Source organism: Dermacentor silvarum, chromosome 8 (genome assembly GCF_013339745.2).
Source record: "Dermacentor silvarum isolate Dsil-2018 chromosome 8, BIME_Dsil_1.4, whole genome shotgun sequence".
In the NCBI taxonomy this organism is placed as follows: domain Eukaryota; kingdom Metazoa; phylum Arthropoda; class Arachnida; order Ixodida; family Ixodidae; genus Dermacentor; species Dermacentor silvarum.
In genome coordinates this window covers 49,064,730-49,086,058 of record NC_051161.1, presented here as the reverse complement: position 1 = coordinate 49,086,058, position 21,329 = coordinate 49,064,730, and the positions used below count along the sequence as shown (strand labels likewise).

The 21,329-nt window shown below is 45.4% G+C and overlaps 1 protein-coding gene across 3 annotated transcripts in view; it reads left to right on the top strand.

Moving 5' to 3' along the window:
- The window catches only part of LOC119461181 (GRAM domain-containing protein 4), a 108,619-nt gene that overhangs the window by 48,895 nt on the left and 38,395 nt on the right, over positions 1–21,329 (top strand). The window contains exon 1 of one of the 3 annotated variants that reach the window (XM_049671895.1): positions 495–807. The exons of 1 other annotated variant lie outside the window; for it this stretch is intronic. In XM_049671895.1, the coding sequence (XP_049527852.1) occupies positions 688–807 (120 nt within the window). In that variant the 5' untranslated portion in view covers positions 495–687. Of the gene's footprint in view, positions 1–494; positions 808–20,482; positions 20,630–21,329 lie in introns of those variants that run through there. One more of the 3 variants, XM_049671898.1, reaches the window with a different exon arrangement.

Sequence of the window (21,329 nt, the reverse complement as noted above, 5' to 3'; positions counted from 1 at the left end):
AATTCACTTCGTCATTCTGATAACGTACGTGGTGATTATCTCAATTCGATAGAAACGGCGCCCGCCGCGCACGCCGACGCCCTGTAACAATATCGTTATCTCATCGTTCATCTACAAGATCTCAGTGAAATCGAAGGAATCGATTGTAAGGAGTGAGACTACCTGCGATACCTTGGTGGTGCAGGCTGGGCATCCTCTCTACGCCCTACTCACATACTTAAAGGAGTGAGGTGGAGAACTAAGAAGCGCGCGTTACTGCAAGATAGCGTTCTGTGCACCATACCGACAACCGCGCGCAGTACTGTGACTGCTCTCAATCCTCCCCACCGAATCCAGCGCTTCAGCTGGACTTATCAACTGGGAACGTGGCTGCTTGCATTCAAAGTACACCGCGATTTCGGAAACCAAGAAACGAGATAGAGAGAGCATGAATAGGTGTGTGCCTGTGTGATACGACAGATTGCAACATTGCCGCGTGGAGATAAAAAAAGAAAAAGAAGAGACGGTACGCTGAGAGACAATGCACGGTACTGTCGAAGAATAGTCCCCGAGACAAGCGCGGTCCTCCAGAGCTGGCAGAGATGTACGCCGAAGCCGTGTTTCGACGACAGCAGGATCCGGCTGCGCTGAACGATATCGGAGATAAACGTGACGCGGCCGTCTTCCGCTCGGCGCGGCCAGCGAGCTATGCACCTGAGGGCGATGATTCAGACCACCGCCGTGGTTAACGGTCCCGCGATCCACCGGTTCCAGCGGAGGCGCATCTCGTACCGGCGTATCGCGCTCATCAGGAGCTACTACAGCAAAGTGAGTTACTGTCACTCGTACCAGTATAGTATACTACTTCGTTGTGGGGTTTGTGGTGTATGCAAGTCTGGTGGAAAAAAAAAAAAAAAGAAAAACGCGTTTTTGCTAGGGTCTCGAAGAAAACGAAGAAAAAAATTGCAGGTAGTTCGCTCAAGTCAATGGAAATGCAGATGTATATAGATGTATAGCTTAGGAGTTTGGGACACATATCCACTCTGGGGGCTTGACCTAGAACAGGATCGGAACATAGTTCAAAATAAAGTAAGAAATAAGAAATTGTCTGAGAATAGGTAGGTTGGGATCAAAAGAAACAGATTGCAAGGAATGATTTCATAAAAAAGGAATAAATAAATGAAAAAAATATAAAAATAAAACAGATCTTATACCGGGCGTATTTATTATTATTATTTTTTAGATCCTAAGATAACTTAAAAAATAGTATCCAGCGACAGAGAGCACAATTCCCCTCCGTGAGCTGGGTTAACACGAGAAACGAAATGCAGAATTTAATAACTGACAAGCATATATTATTTACTTTTGACCAATAACTTCGGGGCACACATTGTAATTTTTAATTGAAGCCAATGACCTCTCAAGTCGTGCCTGCTGGGCACTAATTTTGAAACTGTAGCTCCAGTGTCAAAGACAGTGCAGTCGGTCTTTCACCAAGTTCACAGTTTATGTTTTTTTTTTTTTGCAGTTCTGTTGGAATAATGTATTATTAAAAAATGCAGGAAAATGTAACAGGAATGCCGATGCATCTCGCAGTGGAATTTGGGATCGCATATATATCTCGAAAGTGGTTACAACCCGACAATCCTTTTCAAGTGTATTATCTTTGCGAACTCATTGAATCCCATTCGTGCAGTGCAAAGCGCGCTCTAAGGTGAACAGATTTAGGACTTAATTAGCAAACATTTGTTCATTACCAGCCCAAAATTTCTAGTAATCTTGAAAAAATCCAGCTTAAGAATTAGAGATCTCTCCCCCCCCCCCCCCCTTCCTTCCCCCCTATCCGCCAAAGGCGATCTTCGCGATCTGTTAAAATACACCTGGCGTACATCCGAGAATGGCACTTTATCGTGACTTTAGGTTGCAATTCTGGGGAACTAAAGACGTAGGAATCATTACGTAATTTCCGCGTAGTCGCTTACATTATTTTTTTTCTCCTCGGTCACATTTTTAGTAATAAATTCCTCTATTCACGTGGTGATGAAAGTGCAGAGTAATGCCTGCAAGGGTTTCGCCATAAAGGCACAAGCCACGTTTGGCTGCCTGCCACTTGAAGTGTCCATATATACGCATGAGCTGTACGTTGCGTAATCTCAAGGTTCCAACCTTCGACGGCCGAGCTAATATATACGTACGATGGCTGAATTATACGCTTAGGCTCACCTGAAGTTCGGTGCTAGCTTTCATATTCATTAGCAGCATCGGCGAAGTCCTTTGTCGCTCCGAAGGCGATGGTACGCGGCGGAATACTTGAGGAAACGCAGCCGGCAGTAATTCCGCCAGTGACTTCACGGATCAACTGGACAATCTGAATTGAAACGCCGTCGAATAAATCCCTTCAGTCACGTGGTAAACATTTTGGTTCCGCGTCTTATTGTTTGCCGATTTTGTCTAGTGGGCGCGAAAAAAGCCACAGACATTAGGGCTCGGGTAAACTGAACTGCATACTTAATGTGGCTCCAGGAACCGGAGGGGGCTGGTTGGTGAGGATCGACCCCTGTCAGTGGCAGGAGTCGCCAGTCAATACGTGCATGCAACAAAGTCGAACAATTTTTTGTAGTCCTACCGCGTAGCGATTTACAACAAGAAGAGTGCAGTGCAGTTGCCTGAATTAACACGCTCACCATTATAGACACTGTGAATGGTTAGGGCCTGCCACAGAACTAAAACCACAACAAAGACGAAACCGCCTTTACGTTTAAGACAATGCCACAGAACACGCACACGCACACACACACGCGCACGCACGCACGCACGCACATATACGCACAGACACAAAACGAAAAGAAATGCGCAAACGAGCTGACAGGCATTGTAAAAATGTACTATTTACTGTTATCCAGTAGAAAAAAAGAGACAGGAAGAGAGCGGTGTGGATCAGAGAGCAAACGGCGATAGCCCATATTCTAGTTGACATTAAGAGGAGAAAATGGAGCTGGGCAGGTCATGTAATGCGTAGGATGGACCATTAGAGTTACAGAATGGATACCAAGAGAAGGGAAGCGCAGTCGCGGACGGCAGAAAGCGTAAACAGTTCGAGAAAACCTTTCACGAAGGCAGACTCAAAGTTTCCAAAGTTGATAGCGCCGAATGTATGAATGGACTGGTCCTCACACGCCAGCAATTCACAGTGTAGAAACCAATAGTCGAGGTCCTTTACATCGACAGAAAACACTTTTTAAGGTGGCGGTCCCACTCCGGCGGCACGTACGAGCCCCCCGTTTTCAGTATTTTTGGAGCAATCGTGGCGGCTCTTCTACTTAGCATATAAAGTTGTCGTATATACCACAAGAAATCTTAATTCTTGTCGATTCCAAGTATATATAATATAAATAAATTGATTAATGTGATTTAAAATGAATGTTCAAGAACAAGCATGAGATACATGGTTTTGGCGAACTGTGTCTCAGTTGTGACCATATTTAGAAGAAACTATCGCATGTACTGCATTGCGGCTTGCTCTGTTGCTTTAGGACATATTTATCTATTTCCCAGACGCAGCAAAATAATGTTGAATTTTCACTTTTTTGGATAACTTGCTTTCGAAGATTGCCAAATATCGCAATCTTCTGTTGTAAGCAGCCCGGCAACTACACGCTCAAGGAAGCTAAATATTGGATGAAGTAGAGGTCAAGGACGCAAAATTTCATTCCTGTTTCAGTCATTTATATATATATATATATATATATATATATATGAGCGACGGGGGAGAAGGATTTCTCTCCTGACGTTCATTGCCTGGTGTTTTTAATAAAGTTGTTCCTCTTCCTCCCATCGAAATGCGGCCACCGTGGCCGGGATTCGATCCCGCGATTGCTAGGCACCTAAATTCGTTTGCAGAAAAAATGGCTACGGATTTCTGTCACATGTCTTGTTTAGAAGCAATGGCACTCATAGGCCAGTCGGGCTTGTGCGTCTTGGAGGGAAAAGACAAATTTAACGAGCATTTCTTGCTACTGTGGATATCTGGGCCAGACTGTTCAGCTTCAGCTTGCGACAGAGCTTTTTAGCTCCTGCTCTCTAACTTTTGCCAATACCTCATCTTCGCGCAAAAAATTTGCATCAATAGCGGCCATGGTGTTTAACTTCCAATCAATCAATCAATCAATCAATCAATCAATCAATCAATCAGTCAGTTAGTTAGTCACTTATTACGGTACCACTTGGAGGGCGAATAAGAGCTAAACACTATACTCGAGTGTCTGATTTTGTACAAACCGGCGTACTACAACTGAAGAAAGAAAGAAAGAAAGAAAGAAAGAAAGAAAGAAAGAAAGAAAGAAAGAAAGAAAGAAAGAAAGAAAGAAAGAAAGAAAGAAAAAAAAAAGGGGGAAGCCTGGCGGCCTTTACAATGAAGAACGCAAAGCTTGGTTCGGTGTTCAGGCCTAAAAACCTTTCCACGGTCATATTTGCAACAATGTAGCTTCGTAAAATCCTCCATTTCTGATTGAAAGAGAACAGAAAAACAGGAAGAGGCGGCAGCACCATATTGCTGCTTATTGACCGCTGTTTGCGATTTCGCCCAAGTTCATTGCACTTCTTTATGCTTTCAATCCGTGTCATGATGATCGATAATACCTCAAAAAGCCGGAGGCACAGCAGCTGTGCACACTCTAAGAGCCCATAGCGAATACAAAGAAAAAAATCACAGCATATCCACGGGGTGAATGATGATGAGTGGGCGAAGCTCCGGAGGGAATCATCGGATCTCCCCCGCTTAAGGGGACGCTAGCACAAACGCGTTAGAAACGTGCAGTACTCTCTAGTAAGGGGGAGAGGCCACAGCGTCTTACGCAGCCATTTACACATGCCGGAACGTGCACCGCGTTTGCCGACGCCATCACATGACTGCTGAGAGAGTATACCCCCCGTATTCATAAACGCTCCTCGACTTGAACTTGACTTGCCACCGCCTTGGGCAGCGAGTTCGAAACGCGTTGAAGGTAAGGCGGAGAGGCCACAGCGTCTTACACCAGCTTCTTACACGGGCCGTAACGCGCTAGCACAAACGCGTTAGAAACGCGCTAGAAACGCGGCCTTTCGTTAATGTTGGGTATTTATTGCCATCGTGGTGCGTGTGTCTATGTGCGCTTCGTGGCGTAGTGGGCTAACGCCGCGCGCTCGGAAGCGAGGGGTCCCTGGTTCGATTCCGCGCTACGGACACAACTTCGGAAATTTTTTTCTCATTTTTATCAGACTGGTTACACACTACTACTACGACGACGGGGACGGAACGGGTGCCGCTATAAGGAGCTTCGCTCCTAAAACAATTGCTTTTCATGTGCATTTGTGCGTTGAAACGTCGTGGTGGTGTTATTGATGTATACACCGACACTGTGCGTCTGTAAATCTACGAGCTCAACTCTGCTTATGTCTTAATCCGTTCGTGCGCAGAACTGCGTGTATGTGTGCATGTTCTCGCACTGCTTTCCACGATTTATCTTTTTTTGTTCAAGTTCCCTTGTTCATTCTGAGAAAAGAAGCAGCCGGTGCCATCTACAAGCGCCAAGATCCTCTTCAAGTCTGTGTAATTAAACTACTTACTCGAACGAGGTGGTGTAGGGTGATGACGGGAACTGTCAGGAAACTTCGCGGCACTCAATATCCCAAAACAAAGCGGGGCATAAGACCACCGGCAGTAGAAAATAATACGAAAAAAAAAAAAAAAGAACGCAAGCTGACTCGATCGCCGCAGCTCTTTCATAACGAAGAGTTCGGGTATAACAGCGCTCTTTACATACCCTTCTGTGCTTGTTGCGTCAGCATTGGGAAACGTCACACAGCTACTTAGGCGTCTCTCTCACTGCGTCACTCTCGCTATCTCTCGCTCTCTCACACTCTTTCGGTCTCAGCCTTTATCTCGCTCGCAATCTCTCTCTCACTTCTTTCTCTCCCACACACATTCTCTCTATAACTCTCTCTTTCTCTCTCTGCTAACGGACGCATACATGGGGCGATGCAGTGCCGATTCATTGCGGTACAGATTACATGCGCCTTGAGGCATTCAAGCCACTGAGAGTGTTTTATGACATTGACGCAGCGTATACATTACACAAATCCCATGCTTCCTCCTCGCCTTTACGATACCCTTCCCCGTACTCTCCCGCCTCAACTCGGTCGTCTTTTTTTTTTTTTTTTGTATATTCATCGAGCTTGTATGCGTCGCGTTTCAAAGCCCACGCAGTTGCCATACGTTCTATTTTACCGCCACTGGCACGACTTTCTCGTCACTATTTTTTTTTTCCCCACGCGCAAGAAAGCATATCTTTCAGTCTAGACTGTTTGTGTTTGTGATAGTGCCAGCTTGTAGATTTTTTCTTTCTCGCTTGAGCATTACGCCAGAAAAGTCAGTTACTCCGGCAAAGTCTTATGCTGTCTTTCCTTTTATGTATATATATATACGCATGTACAAATATCACTCTTCATCCACCATTTCAGCTTATTATTATTGAAATGACTAAAGAAGGGGAAGTATAGTTACCTTACAGTTGCGAAGGCTACTTATTCCCGCTTGGCAGCAATGAAAACTAATAATAAAGTAAGTTAATAAGATTACATAGGAACAAACGTCAGAAGTCAAGTAAAGATCGAACGCTCAAAGAGAGCTTTAGAAGTTCCTTGGGTCTTTTTATACATTTGGTGCGCCCTTTCTGCGTCCCACTAGTTTATGCACGAAGCGCATGCACTCATCTGAATGTCCTTCTCGGCTCAACGAAAATATAATTCTTTCTCTTTTTTTAACTATATTTGTTCATTCACTGACGCAAACTTATCTGGGTGAAAGCGTGAATTAACAGAAGTTTTCACAGTCACGTTGTATCCTATGCAAAGAAAAAAAAAGAGAAAAAGAAAAAGCGGTGCTTCGCAAAACTGCATTCGAAGTTGCATCCGGGGGATCTTGCGCAAAAGGGTGTGTAAAAACGCAAAGGCGCCGCCATGCATGGAAGCGCTGAAAGGAGGTCAACGGCTGTCGGCCTTTCCTCCACAATAGACTCCTCACTCTATCACAGAAGCCTCAAGTACTGAACGCAAATTAGTAAAAAAAATTAATGTAAAAATGAAAAGGAAGAATCCTCGGAAAATGAACGACCGTCTTTAGGGACGCAGTGGACAGGTCAAGGGCGAGCTTTCAAGCGAACATCACATTGCGCCGACCGCCGCTTCCTCCTCGCATTCGGGTCCACGACTATTCGTTCACGGCGTGCTAAAAACGGATTCTATTATCCCACAAGCCCCGAAATATCCAAGGACTGGCGCCGAACGTGAACACTCGTCGTGTTGATAGATGTGACCCTTCTAGATCGAATTAAAGGGGTGCTATACGAAATCGCTGTACGACGTGAACGAGAATAACCTTGCAGCTCGCGAGGATGTAAAGAGGGACGACAACTATAGACAAAGTTTGCCGAGTTCTATCAACTCGGCCAAAGAGGGCCAGTTCGCCGTGTCCAAAACAAAAGTCGACGCACACACCCACGACTTGGCGATAAAGCTGCCGGTCGTATACTGTATATACGCTTTCAAAGAGAAGCGTAATACATTTATCTTTCCCGGCGCGGTTCCCGTGATAAAAGATGACCGCCTAACGCGAATAAACGGGACAGTCTTAAGTGGAAGAGGAACGTTACGAGCATGTCGTAAGAGTGCACTATTGTGTAGGCGACGGGACTTTTGTCGCCATGTTCGCCCAGTTCTGTCGTAACTGCTCCCCGATGGGTATAAGTTTGCACGGATTCAGTATTCGTAAGAATGGGGTGTAGCTTTATTGATTGGTTTGAGAAAGAGGCTGTCCTGCTTGCGTTTGTTTGTTGGTTGTAGCGTACTCGGTGACGAATGACCAGTGAAGTGGCGAGTGCATGAGCCAGCGAACAAGAGCTAGCTAACTAAATTATTAACTGACTCATTCAATAACTAACAAGCAAGCAAATTAACCAACCCACAAGCGAACGGACGAAAGAACTACCTCGAGCGCCTTCTTCCCACTGCTTCACGTTAACCGCATTCTCAAACTAGCACACCCCCCCCCCCCCTTTTTTTTTTTTTTTTTACATCGAAGCTGGTCAGTTCCCCCAGGATCGTGTCCGCGTGTAGAAAAAAAAAACTATCATCAGTATTGTTCGGCGTCATGTGCGTGGTGGTTTGGCTCCATGTACGTGCAGGTTTGGCTTCATGTGCGTGGCGGTTTCCGGCCAGTTGTGCCTTAGAACAGGTGTCAAAACGGATGATGGATGGCCCATTGCTATGCCCCTCGCCACCACCGTTGCCTCTTTCACAAGTGTCGCGATATTCGGCGGCGGCACGTCCCACCAATCGTTGTGTCACTTTGTCTCGTGACGTATAGGGATCGCGCTAGCGCTGTTATCAGCAGTTGCCCTTTGGACGCTCGTTTAACCACATCTTTCAGGATCCTGACGATGCCGTGCAGTGTGCCCCGGCTGTGAACGTGTGGCTCACACCCTAGTCTATGACGATGGGGAGGACTTGGCGCAGCAGACGCACTACTTGGCCATCGCGCCGGGCGAAAACAAGACGCCGGTGTCCTTGCTCTTTGACGAACATGCCGAAGACGCTCAATATAGTAAAAGATGATAATAGATAAATTCACTATAGCAGTATTCACTACAGCAGACCCACCATAGTCACAGCTTCGCTGGCTTCCATCTTCACAGTAGTGAAAGGGCTCAAATTTTTTTGTTCTTTGTTTTTGCTTTTTCCTTTTGGTTTGTTCGGTTTCTTGGCTATGATATCATACGTGACTGTGCAGCGATAAATGTACTGACGGCAGAACGAGAGAAAAAAAAGTATAAATAAAGCTATATGGTGCCGGTGAGGAAAACCCCTGCTTTATATAGTGCGCGCACGTGGCAAACGCCAATCGTGGAAATAGCGGTGCAACCGATTTGAACAACAAGAAGTACGCAAGTGGAGGGGAAATTTTCAGCTGGATAAACGGAGATGTCGCGCCTTGATATAGAGTCGGCAGTCGAGATGCAAATAACGGGGCGTGAGCAATTACACTGGGGGTCCAGTTATATTTATGCTTCAATGCATAAAACCACGTTTAAAAAGAAATGCAAGCGGAACCACGGTGCAATTTTACCGCAAATTTGAAGGCGAATATCTCGAAAATGGTCTCATGTGCATAGAATTATTTTCAAGTGGAGAAATGCCTTGCAGTCTCACCGGCTACAAACTGTATATTCCAATGTACGCCATAAGGTAATTAGTTAAAAATGTAATTAGTGAATTTTGTTTAAAAAAAATTATGTATTTCGATTCATCGTGCAAATAATGTCCGCCTCTTCGAGAGGACCAGCTCCAGCTAGGAATAGAATTGTGCTATCTGCCACAGGCGATCTTTAAAATTGCCCTTGAAGTGTTCGCTGAAACACCTGGTATAGTATAACACACACACGTATACTGCATATGTATATAACATGCGCTCTCCTACAGAACAGAATAAGCACGCATTACAAATAAACCCACGAAATAATTAATTTGCCCACTATAGCACAGTTTCTTCTCTTCTTTTATTTATAGTAACTAGCTGTGACGGTGTCTGTGAAGACTAAAATGAGGTTTTCCACAGTGCACAATTTAGACAATGAGTATTCTGATATGTATTATCCACTTCCCATTTATTATTATTATTATTAGTTAGTAGTAATTGTAGTAGTTGTAGCAGTAATTGTAATTGACTTCCACGCGTCTGGCTGAGAACCGTTATATAGCTGAAATGTTTCACTTAACCAGTCATCACCATTTATTCATTTAACAATTTATAGTTGTAGAGAAGTCGGCGACATATTGCGCTTGCTGCCATCCTCTGTAATAAATAAATAAATAAATAAATAAATAAATAAATAAATAAATAAATAAATAAATAAATAAATAAATAAATGAATAAATGAATGAATGAATGAATGAATGAATGAATGAATGAATGAATGAATGAATGAATGAATGAATAAATAAATAAATAAATAAATAAATAAATAAATAAATAAAACCCCTCTTTCCCTCCCCCTTCTCCTTGTGTTAAACTCTGTTCGCACTCCCGTGTAAATAACGACACACGAAAATAAATCAGTGTAATAGCGATGCAATAAAGCTTGCCGAATTTCTGAAACATTTGTGCACGAATGACGCAGGGTTACATGAGAGAAACGAGGTAAAAAAAGAAGAAAATGTAGATTAGGAAACGACGCCGCCGCCAGCCTGAGGTTATTTGTCGAGGCTGAAAACACGCCGAATCGAGGTCACACCGCATGCCTGCGCGATTATGCGCACTCGCAGCCAACTATAAGCGTTCGGAAACAAATATAAGCATCAACAACCCGCGCGCGCCGCAGTGAAAGGCAGGGATTGTTGTCTCGCCTTGGCTCGCCTTGGCTCGTTGCATTTACATTTGTGCGTGGCTGGAGGCACTCTAAGCCTCCCGTGATGTATAGCTATAGCTCGGGAAGAGCGTTTATACACCGCGACCTTGCGGAATATCACCGACCGAGGTATCGAATTCGTCGGATAGATGCTTAAGGGTCGCAGTAATTAAGCAAGTGATTAACGCGAAAAAAGAAAAAAACACCCTCAGGCATTTCCTGTGTGTAAGCTATTCGGTAAGACAGCTGCACCTATATAGCAGCCAAAGTCAGCAAAGTTAGGGAGGATTTGCTACGAAAGCTTCGCATTAAAAAAAAAAGACATCTTTTATTTATTTGATTTATATATACTGCAGCCCAATGTAGGGCTATAGCAGGAGTAGGAACATTATACATTACTATACATTACACATTAAAAACACACACATACGCAAAAAAATGATAAAAAAGAAGCGTTTTACATGTTATAGCCAGGTGTTTACCAGTGGTAGCTATAAAATCTTTTAGTGAATAGTGAACGCATGTGACCGGGTAGAGAATTTCAAAGCTCTATTGTACGTCGACAAAAACTGCATTTGAATGTTGCATGCATATTTTCTGACGTATGCAAATGCGGGCAACTCACTCATCAAAGACAGCCGGTAACTGTGTGCACAGAGTCCTATATATAGGGGTCCGTTATGCCACTGCCTGAAATCTATACTGAAAACTTTGCAAACGCTTTACTATACCCAGTGCGATTTCTTTGCTATATGCTCGGTATAGTTTGCGAAAGATTCGCTATAACCGAGCTAAACACTTCTATACGCTCCGCTATATCCGACGCCGTGCTTCTGCGCACTGTGCCGGCTCTTCAGCGCCGGGGCCTGCCAATGCGTCTCTGCCTTCGTGGTATACCCACCACGCCACGTCACATGTAGCTGCCGCCACGCGATAACCGTTGTAGTGTCTTTTAAAGAGATTCGCTGGAAATCTCAAGCATAGGAAATGACGTACGAAGAGACATATTTTCTGGAACTAACGCATACTTAATCTAGGGTTTTTCATTTTCTTTCTCTCTTTCCTGTAATCGACTTGTGCGTTGATAAGTTTTCACGGCTTTCCCCCTCGGATAAGGTCAGTGTGAAACAAGTTATTAGCGATAGCTGATTCATTCACGAGGGAAGAGGGGTTTGGGGGGGGGGGGGGGGGGGGAATGCGAATCGGGTCTTCTCGTAAAGGTTGTCCTTGATCTCGTTTACCCTCGGTCGCGAGTAAATAGATTGCAACACGTCGGACACCTTGGTACATTTCGTCCCGTTTATACAGGCTTCAGAAAAACCCAAGCGGTATTTCACCCTCAGAAACAGTCATACACACAACTAACACCTTGTTCACGGTCTAGGACTTTGGAGGTCAATTCCGTGTCGTTCTACGGCAAGAAACGAATTAGGCCAAGGGACGTCTGCACTCTGTGGCAGAATTCTGTGCCAGCAAAAATGACAAAACACTAAGCGTGACAAAAAAAAAAAATGTGCTTTAGATCGTCGCTTTCCTTAAACCAGGACACATTAACAGAAAAAAAAAGCATGGTTCAAGGCGGGCGAAACTTTGGTTATTGAGAAATAGTCAATGAATCATAAGAAATCTTGCGCGTAATGATCGCCAGTTTTAACGTCTTTACACCTCAGCGTCATCGAGTATTAGGAACCGTCGTACTTTCGTCTTCTGTTTTTCACTTGCCAGTTGCCTCAATTCGCGGCAAGTGAAATAAAACAGAACTTGCAGAAGTATACGGTTCGCTGTGTAAAGTTCATGTTCAAATTTACCACTGATAATTAACCATTTTGTTCTAACTACAGTGCACAAAGGAATGCGTATTAAGATAGCATAGACAATTAGATTCGTTCGATTTCTTTTTTTTTAGAATTTAGCTTTTCGCTCTTTATTTCCGAACTACAAGTATTTAAAGACGTTACGTAGCCTTTCTCACCCGCCAGCTTGAGCCCTGAAAAAAAAAAAATAATCTCACGGCGCATACCACCTGATTACTTTGAGCTTGTACCAACGGTCACATGACCTTTCGTAACGCGGTAAATGCGATACACAAGACAGGTCGCAGAAGCGAACGACAGACGCTCAATTGACCAAGACCAGACAAGACTTCCGTCAGTCACCAAGCTCTAGTATTATCCTTCATACTGACTTTGATACTCTCGATATTGAAGGTTTGGCTGTCGTGATCATCGTGTTTTGTCTGCACTGCCCCTTCATGGCGAACGTGCCTCTTATTTCGTCCCACTCTCAGTGTGATCTTGGGGGAAAAACCTCGAGGCATCGTAATCTTTGATACACAAACCTCTTCCCTTTCTCTTGTGGCACTGCAAGGGCCTTCCGTTCAGTGCCGACAGTCTTGCAGGCCTAATGTAAACGAAATGGTCTACCGCAGCCGACAGGAAATGCGAGTCAAGAGGATCCAAACGAATCCCGTGCCAGCGACAGTCCCATCACCAGCTCTGCAGCCTTCATGCTTAATGTCGATCTTGAAGTATAAGGCTGTCGTGTTTTGTGTTAGTGTCGTACACACACTGCTGCGTCATTGCGAGCACGCCGCGTCTTTATTTCATCTCAATCTCAGTGCGATCTTGTTAAAACCTTGAGGCATCATAATTCCTCCGATATGCGAACCTGTTCCGCTTATTTCTCCCGTGGCACATACAAGGGCCTTCAGTTCAGTGCCCGCAGCGTTCGTTCACGCCTGCAGTACAGCGGATTAAAAGGGCCCATCGCAGCCGACAGGAAATGCGAGTCAGAAGTTGGCCGCAAACAACTGTTTATTGCCAACCACCCGACAGCGCGATCGCGATGCTACGAAACTCAAGCTTGGTTGAGGGGAGTGGGTTTTCTCGCCTCCGCGGACGTCACGATGTCACCTCTGACTCACGCGGTGGCCGGTCACCCCCCTTCTCCGAAGGAGCGCGGTCGGCCTCGCGGGGCCGAGCTAGGCCATGGCCCCCAACTCTGCTCATTGTACAAGCAGCAAGCCCAATAGTTGGCAATGGCGCGCGCTGGTAGCGCGACGCGCAACTTTTCGAGGTGTTGCATCGGCCAGGCATATATCACAAGAAGAAGCACTCACTGTTGGCCTACATAGTTGGACTTGCATTCCGACTTTGGTAACTTGGCGCAATGTCACTCACAGCGTTATACGTGTTAACGCATATGTATTTATCACACATGTGTGTTAGCTGGAAAAGAACAATATGCATATAGCGCCACATTTCTCTAAACACGCGTGCTTCTCTGAAACAGACGATTTTTTAGCCAACGGGAATGCTTTATCGTGTAATCTAATAGCTGGCTTGAGTTTTGGAATTACAACGTAACCCCTAAATTTTTTAATTAGAAACTCAATTAGTGAACCTTAATTAGCAGTGCACCTGAGTAGTGGTGTTGTTCGCACACCTACTGTCGGCCGAGCACCATAATTAAAGCATCTATAAAAGGGACATTCGCGTAGCCAACATAGTCTGGCTTTTTTTTTTTAATTGATATAAAAGAACAACTCCGAAGGCACAAGTATGTCTTGGAAAACCTTATCCATGCTCTCGCAAGAGCTACAGACTTTTTGCACCATTCTCCATTCCTACATAGCGGTTTAAGATTCCAAGGATATCGTGGTATGCAGGGACGGCTGATTTTGACGCCTCAGTTATTCTTGGGAGTGCAAAGATCATGGGAGTGCGATGGGAGTGCAAAGGTCAGCACAACACAATAAAGAAAAGAGAGTTTAAAGAAAAACCTATATGGGTACAATGCTATATAACGCTCACCAAGCGGCACGCATAACGCAACACACTGCAACGATCGTTCCGGCGTCGCTGTACGATGGAGGTCACACCGGTGGCTCCGAAGGTCCCGCGTCCGGCGTGGAAGCACAAGGGTGCGTAATGCGGCGATGGATGCGATAGCGACGGCGCCGTGCCCTCGTTTCGACTGGACGCCCTTGCGTGCCTTTACTCTCCTTCGACCCCCTGCTTCCCGCGGTGTCTGGTAAAAGATTTGATTCTCAGACCGCACGTCACAGTCCCAGAGACGTGAATTGTAGATTGCCGACGGTGGGGATCGACACTACAATGCATGGAGCCATTTAGCAATGGTTTCATGTGAGCTAGTTGGTACAAATAATACTGTAGCGTACAGCCCGAGATTACATGCCGAACAGAAAATTGGGTACCGGTCCGGGACAGTTGCTTTGGTAAACTCGGCGGTAATGCAGTTCCACTCAACGTGAAAGCTGGGGAAGTGCGAAGCAGTGATTAGCCGGTGTTTCCCTTGCGTTTTCCTTGTGTTTATCATGCGTTTATCTTGTGTTTAGCAATCCATAATCCGTTTTGACATGTGTGCTAAGGCACAACTGGTGGGAAACCGCCACGCACATGGAGCCAAACCAACACGCACATGGAGCCAAAGCCTTTGCTGCGCGTGACCGCGACGACATCAGATCACAATATTTTCACGAATTTCTGCTAATTAATGCGTCTAATGCTTGATTATTCCTGTCTTTTACATTATTCTGAATTATGTTAATTTATTTTGAACTGGCTGTGATCAATTCTGCACTTGTTTTGACCCTGTTTTTGCGCGTGACCGCGACATGACACGCCGACAGCCCGGGCCCCTAAAGTGCTTCGCACTTACAAGTTACACGACACGCAGCTGACTAGCAAGTAGTCAGTCATGCTACAGCTAGCCATGTCCTGTCATGCCAGTGGTTAGAAACACTGATCTCTATTATGTTAGTACATCAGTGGTTAGAACAGACGGGGCCGGAAGTACGTGAGACAACACACAGATGAATAGTTGCTATAGTCACATGGCCGACTAGCAAGTAGTCAGCTAGCCATGTCCGGTCATGCTATAGTTGTTAGAACAGACGGGGCAGGAAGTAGGTGAGACAAGACACAGCTGAATAGTTGCTATAGTCACATACCTGACGGAGACATTTTCCCACCTCGTATAAAATTTCGCTGAAAACTAAACATAGTCGGGGCGCCCCTTGCTGTCTTGAAGTTCCCGGGTTTGGGAACTTCAAGACAGCCTCGCCAGGGGCGTATTTTTTTTCTTCTTCTGGTTTTGCCAAGCCTCTTCTCACATAAAGAGTGGCTTTTCCTGGTACTGTTGAAGAGGTATTACTAATACACCTCAAATAATTCTTCTATTCAATGCACATTTAAGCAAAACCAATCAAAAGGAAAGCAGTCCCACGCATCGAAGGACATGAAACATTACACAATTTGCGTCTGCGCCTGAAAAAGGCAGCCACACCACTCCACCTCTCTATACTTTGTTGCGCATTCTCATACACAAGTCAGAAGCGAGCTAGGTAAGGTTTTCCTCGTGGTTAAAAAAAGAAAGGACGGGGACTTAACGAGTCAGTCTGCTTGTGGCCAAGCAATAGACTCTCGCTATTACGCCTAACGAATCTATTTGGCCGCTTGCCCAGCACACGTGGCCGAATGTGAACCGTGACCAACAACAGTCGATCCGAGACAGCTGGCGTTGCGCGAGCTCCCCCGTCCATTTGAACAGTTTTTTTTTTCTTTCTTTTTTTCCACTTTCTTTGCTTGAGTGCTGCCTACGTATGGATGTCAAAGCACAGTTGCAGACCCTGAAAGCACGTGCTATTATGCACGACAAGCAGTGCGTCAACCTTTTAAACAGCTGAAGAGTGGATTGATACTGGAAAATTGAAAAAGGAGTCACGTCGACAGCTCGATCGCTGTTGCGAAGAAGACTGCAGCTTCTTCTAGGTCAGCGCACACTTGGTGCGTTTTAAGTTCCGGCGTTCATTCAGTGCATCTGCGCGGAGCGCACGTGCGAAGGCATTTGGCTTGACGTCAAGCTTTGTGTTTAAGGCGAAAGCCTTATATGCTCCACGAAGCGAAGAATCCGGCGTCCGTCCGGCATTAACAACCGAGGGTACCAAAACCCACGTGATCAAGTGATGACGTCACGTTCCCGGACCTGCTGGGGTTCACAGTGCGAAATCACACGGTGAAGTGAAGTGATTGAAGGCGAATTAAGATGGATTAAAGTGGATTAAGATTGGTACAAATTAGAGCAAGGTGAATTAAGATTAATTATAAGGTGGATTAAGGTTAATTAAGGTGTAATAAGGTGAATTATAGTTGGTACAAATTGTAGCAAGGTGGATTAGGGTGGATCAAGTTTGAGTTGTAATTTAAGGTGATAACTTAGACAAGTGCTTCATGCTTTCGCCTTCAAATTACGTAAGGATACTTAAGTGACTCAACTTCCTGGCGACATCGTTGTTTAGTCATTTGTATTCCTCGCGATATGCGAATGCATAAGAAACAAGTAAATAATGAAAAATAAAAAATTGCAAGGAAAGAATGCATGAACATTGCGATTTTATCTTTTCTTTCTTTTGAATGTAGATTATTACTTAGTTATTGCCCCCCAGCCCTCCTCCCTTTGTGTAATACCCTCATTGGGGCTCTAAGGGTGCAAATAAATAAATAAATAAATAAATAAATAAATAAATAAATAAATAAATAAATAAATAAATAAATAAATAAATAAATAAATAAATAAATAAGCATCTGCAGAGGTCACGTGTTTCATCTGGTAACGAGCGAGATATCATAATAGAACGAAAGAAAATAAAGGACTTGTAACGCATATGCGGCACGCGACGAAAAAAAACACGGGCACATTACCTTGCGGCGTGTGCCACTTGTTATCTTGTAAGTTTGTTCGCTTTATAGCACAGTATGCTAAAGGCAAGAAGTCCGGGCAACGAGAGGTGGAAGTGAGGGAATGTTGCAGGGTATTTTTTTTTTGGCATGATACAGCTAATAAGCCACTAAGAATAAGTCGTGCAGAAACTCATTGCGATTCAGATTACGTGATGTAATACCCGCTACGAGTAAATAATGACGTGTACTCCACTAACCACTTCGATTAACGCTGATGCCGAAGGAAGTCTAAACGTCGACGGTGATCGGCCAAGTGCGTCGGCACTGAAAAGCAGTTTACTATTTATAGTTAAATTATTTATCGCTAGTTAGGAAATTTGCAGGCGCAAGTTGGAATATGCTAGCGCAAGACAGGGGTAATTGGAGATCGCAGGGAGAGGCCTTCGTCCTGCAGTGGACATAAAATATGGGCTGATGATGATGATGATGATATTTATCGCTGCCTCACGGCCTCTGCATTCCTATAATTGCAAAAGTACTTCACATGTGAGCCTTTCGCTGTCTTGATCGACAAATAGGCGTCTGACGAAATGTGCACCTCCTCACTATTTTCGTCAGGCACGCGACTGAATACCTGATATCAGGAGACGAGGTGATACATTGAGTGAGTGAGGCCTTAAAATAGGCCTCTTCCTGCACTAATGAAGTTTCGCAGTATAAAACTAAGCCCGACCGGGGGCCCAAATCCGTAAGAGAGATAGGTTATACAGAAGAAATTTGTCTCCTTACACGTTCTCAAATATGAGAAGGGCCACTTCGAAGCTAAGCTAAAAGCGCCACCCAAAACGGCGATAGCTGACATCACGATGGTCGCCGTCGTCGTCGCGGTCGCAGTGAGGTTCCGCATAAAGTCTAACGGTGATAAAATCGTTACGCCGCGCACCGTACGCATGTGTGTGCGAGTGAAAGCGTATACGAGGGTGAGCCGGCAATCGGGGCTCGGTCATCGAGCGAGATGTGTTCATGCTTGCCAGTGCGCGCGTGACACCGTGCTTGTCTATTTAGCCAGTAAGCGAATGTTTACAACTTTATACGACCCATTAAACTACTATCCTTGCTTCGTATACCTCTCTACTAATTTACTATCGCAATCGGTGCTTCGGCTTTCTGGCGAAACTGCGACTTTTTTGTTGTTGTTTTCTCCTTGCAACTCGTGACATTTGTTGCTCGTTATTTTATTTCGCGGCGTGTTATTTTAATTCTCGACCCAAGAAACCCTTTCGTGGGAGTGTGCTATATGTGAAAAGGTATCAACATCAACATTAACCTCGGCCAGCTCATGTTGCCACTGCAGAATTTGCGAGGAGACGCTAGAACACATTCTATGCGACTGTCCTGAATATAATGTTCAGAGACAGTCCCTGGCGTCCGTTCTAGCGCACCTTGACAACAGACCAATGTCAGTTGAAGTGATTCTCACATGTCGTCGACAGAAGACAACGCAGCTGAAGGCGACGAAGGGACTACTATTAGGTTTTTAAAAGAAACGGGCTTGGACAAGCGGCGGTGACAGTGATGTCACGTACCACGCAAGAGTGACGGACTGTGACTGACGATGTGTGTGCTGTGCTGTGTGCTCTCTCTCTCTCTCTCCTCCCCATCTTTCATTCCCCTCATCCCGCTCCCATGTGTAGGGTAGCAAACCGGTTGTGCTGAACTGGTTAACCTCCCTGCCTTTCCTTCTCCACTCTTTCCTTCCTTTCCTTCAGTACGCATTTTATTCTTATAAGACTTCCTACTTTGTCATGACAACGTGGTGGTGATGCCGGCGATAGTAGGTTCATGAATGCGGGCGAAGCATCGTTAAACAGTTATCGCTGAAGTACCGGAAGTAGTATTTTGAAGACGCCTACCTATCTTCGTGCAGATGTAATAACGCTTCGGCTCTGAGCAAAGGACGTGACGTGTGTTTTTCACGTCCTGACCTTTCGGGCTAAAGGCGTAATTAATTGTCCGCATCGCACTGACAGTGTAAGTACACACCTCAATACGCAACTCGTACGTTTCACCTTGGTTCGGGAAGTGAAAAGCGAGCAATGGCGGATCAGATCAGTGCACGCAGCGCGCTGCTTCAATAACGCGAGTCGATGACCTTTGTGGGTCCGTTATTCTGGTATTATAGCTGGCTCTGCAAACTTTCTCGAGATCGACGCGAAGGTTCGTGCCGGCGGCGCAGTGAACGAGGACTTGACGACATTGAACAGGTCGGAGGGCGACCGACGTCACGAGGTTCCGCCTATGTCATGTGACCTTGCCGTTATGGGGTCCACCGCCCCCTCCTCGTCGTGAGAAACTGCGCGAGCGTGGTTTGCTGTGCAATTTGATGGCTATCTCCTAACCGGTTCTGCAGAAGCACGCAGACATACACATACTATATAGGGCACTATAGTATATATTGTATAATGTGCGGTTGCACAAGATGGCTGGAGAGCCTTCACAACTGCGCCCTTCTTGTAATGAACCGAAATGCGTGACCCACTTTCGAGCAATACTGACACAACGCACCGTTTTTTCTGAAGAGGACGCATTTCAAGACATTGCAAAAGAAAACACTTCCCGGTGGTCAAGGGTCCATGCACAGCCAGTGGCTGAATTTCACAGCCAGTAGCCAGAATTTTTTATCGGCGGGGCATGCACTTGTCCGGGCACGGGTAGGGCGATATATACAGGGGAGGGTGGCTGGGGCAGGCCGCATACTAACAAAGAAATTTCGGGGGGGGGGGGGGGGGGGGCACGTGCCTGGTGTGCCGCTACGCCACTGTCCACAGCAGTGCGTGCAGTTGCAGAACTTCCACAAACTGCGTTGGTCTTCAAACCACAAAGTGCGTGAAAATTAACAGACGACACATAAACGTGGACATGCGCCAGTGTCGCCCCCTTTATTGACGTGTCGTCTGTTCTCGGGCACTTGGTATAGTTTGAAGACCGTGAACCATCTTACCCAAGGGCGTGCTATTTTAGCCTTCTGTCGGGTTTAACCGGTGGCTTTATCTGCGGACGTGACACCTGCGCAGCACGTGCTTCTTGTATAAACGACCGCCTGGCTGCTTACCCCGGATTTAGGTGTGCGTAAGACTGGAATGATGCCTTATTACGTCGCAAACGCACGTTGGTTATGCTAACCGCCTTCTTTCACTATATGTGAGGTGAGGTTACTTAGTGAAGGCTCCTTTGGTTATGATCAAAGACACCTTTTCTCGCTACACGTTCCTTCCTTGGAAAATTAGTCAACGCCTCCTCTCCGTTGCCGTGGGGGCTCTTCTTCCAACACGTAGCCGTCGCGAGTTTGTAAAGAAACATGCTGGCTCTGAGGTGCTGATAGCTTGCGCTTCGAGTCACAATAATCTGCAACACTGGAGTTGATAGCTACGAGGAGCTCGCTCTTCGGCGTTCGTTCGCTCGATCGATTGGCTGATTGCGTATAAACGGACGTTAAAGAGGAACACTAAGGTAAGCTGTATTATTAAATTAGCGCTTTTTCTGATGTTTATTAACTTTCATGATACGTTTGACATGTATGCCCGCCCACCTAGCTGCCGCATTATATCACTCATTATCTTGTATAGCCTGCACCCTTTCAGCATCGCTTATACATTGTTTTGTCTTCCGAGGGTGACCGTTTTTCACCGGATTGTGACTATTATCGATTTGGCACTCGGCGCAAAGCACGCATATATATATATATATATATATATATATATATATATATATATATATATATATGTGTGTGTGTGTGTGTCGTGTTGTCACATTTCCGGTTTTGCGCAGCTTCTCGACGTTCCAGTAACATAAGATGGCGGTCACGATGAAGTCAATGCAAACCATATCCATAAGCTAGACGAAGTGGTGGCGCATCGTGGCCCCGCTACACTTTGCCAGTTCAAATACGTCTTACTTCGGTTACGGAGTACAGGAATCGAGCGTTGGCTAGAGGGCGCTACAATATCCTCCCTGTTAGGGAGCCTACATGCAACGCCGTTTTATATCGTTACGAAATCGAACGAAAACTCGATATATATATATATAGACAATTTTTTTAACGCTGGCACGGACGAACCGAAATGTGCGAAAGTACAGCGAAACATGCAGCACCACAAAATGATGTCATCGACGTCACAGTTCGGGTGCCAGTATCGTATAGGAAAAGTAA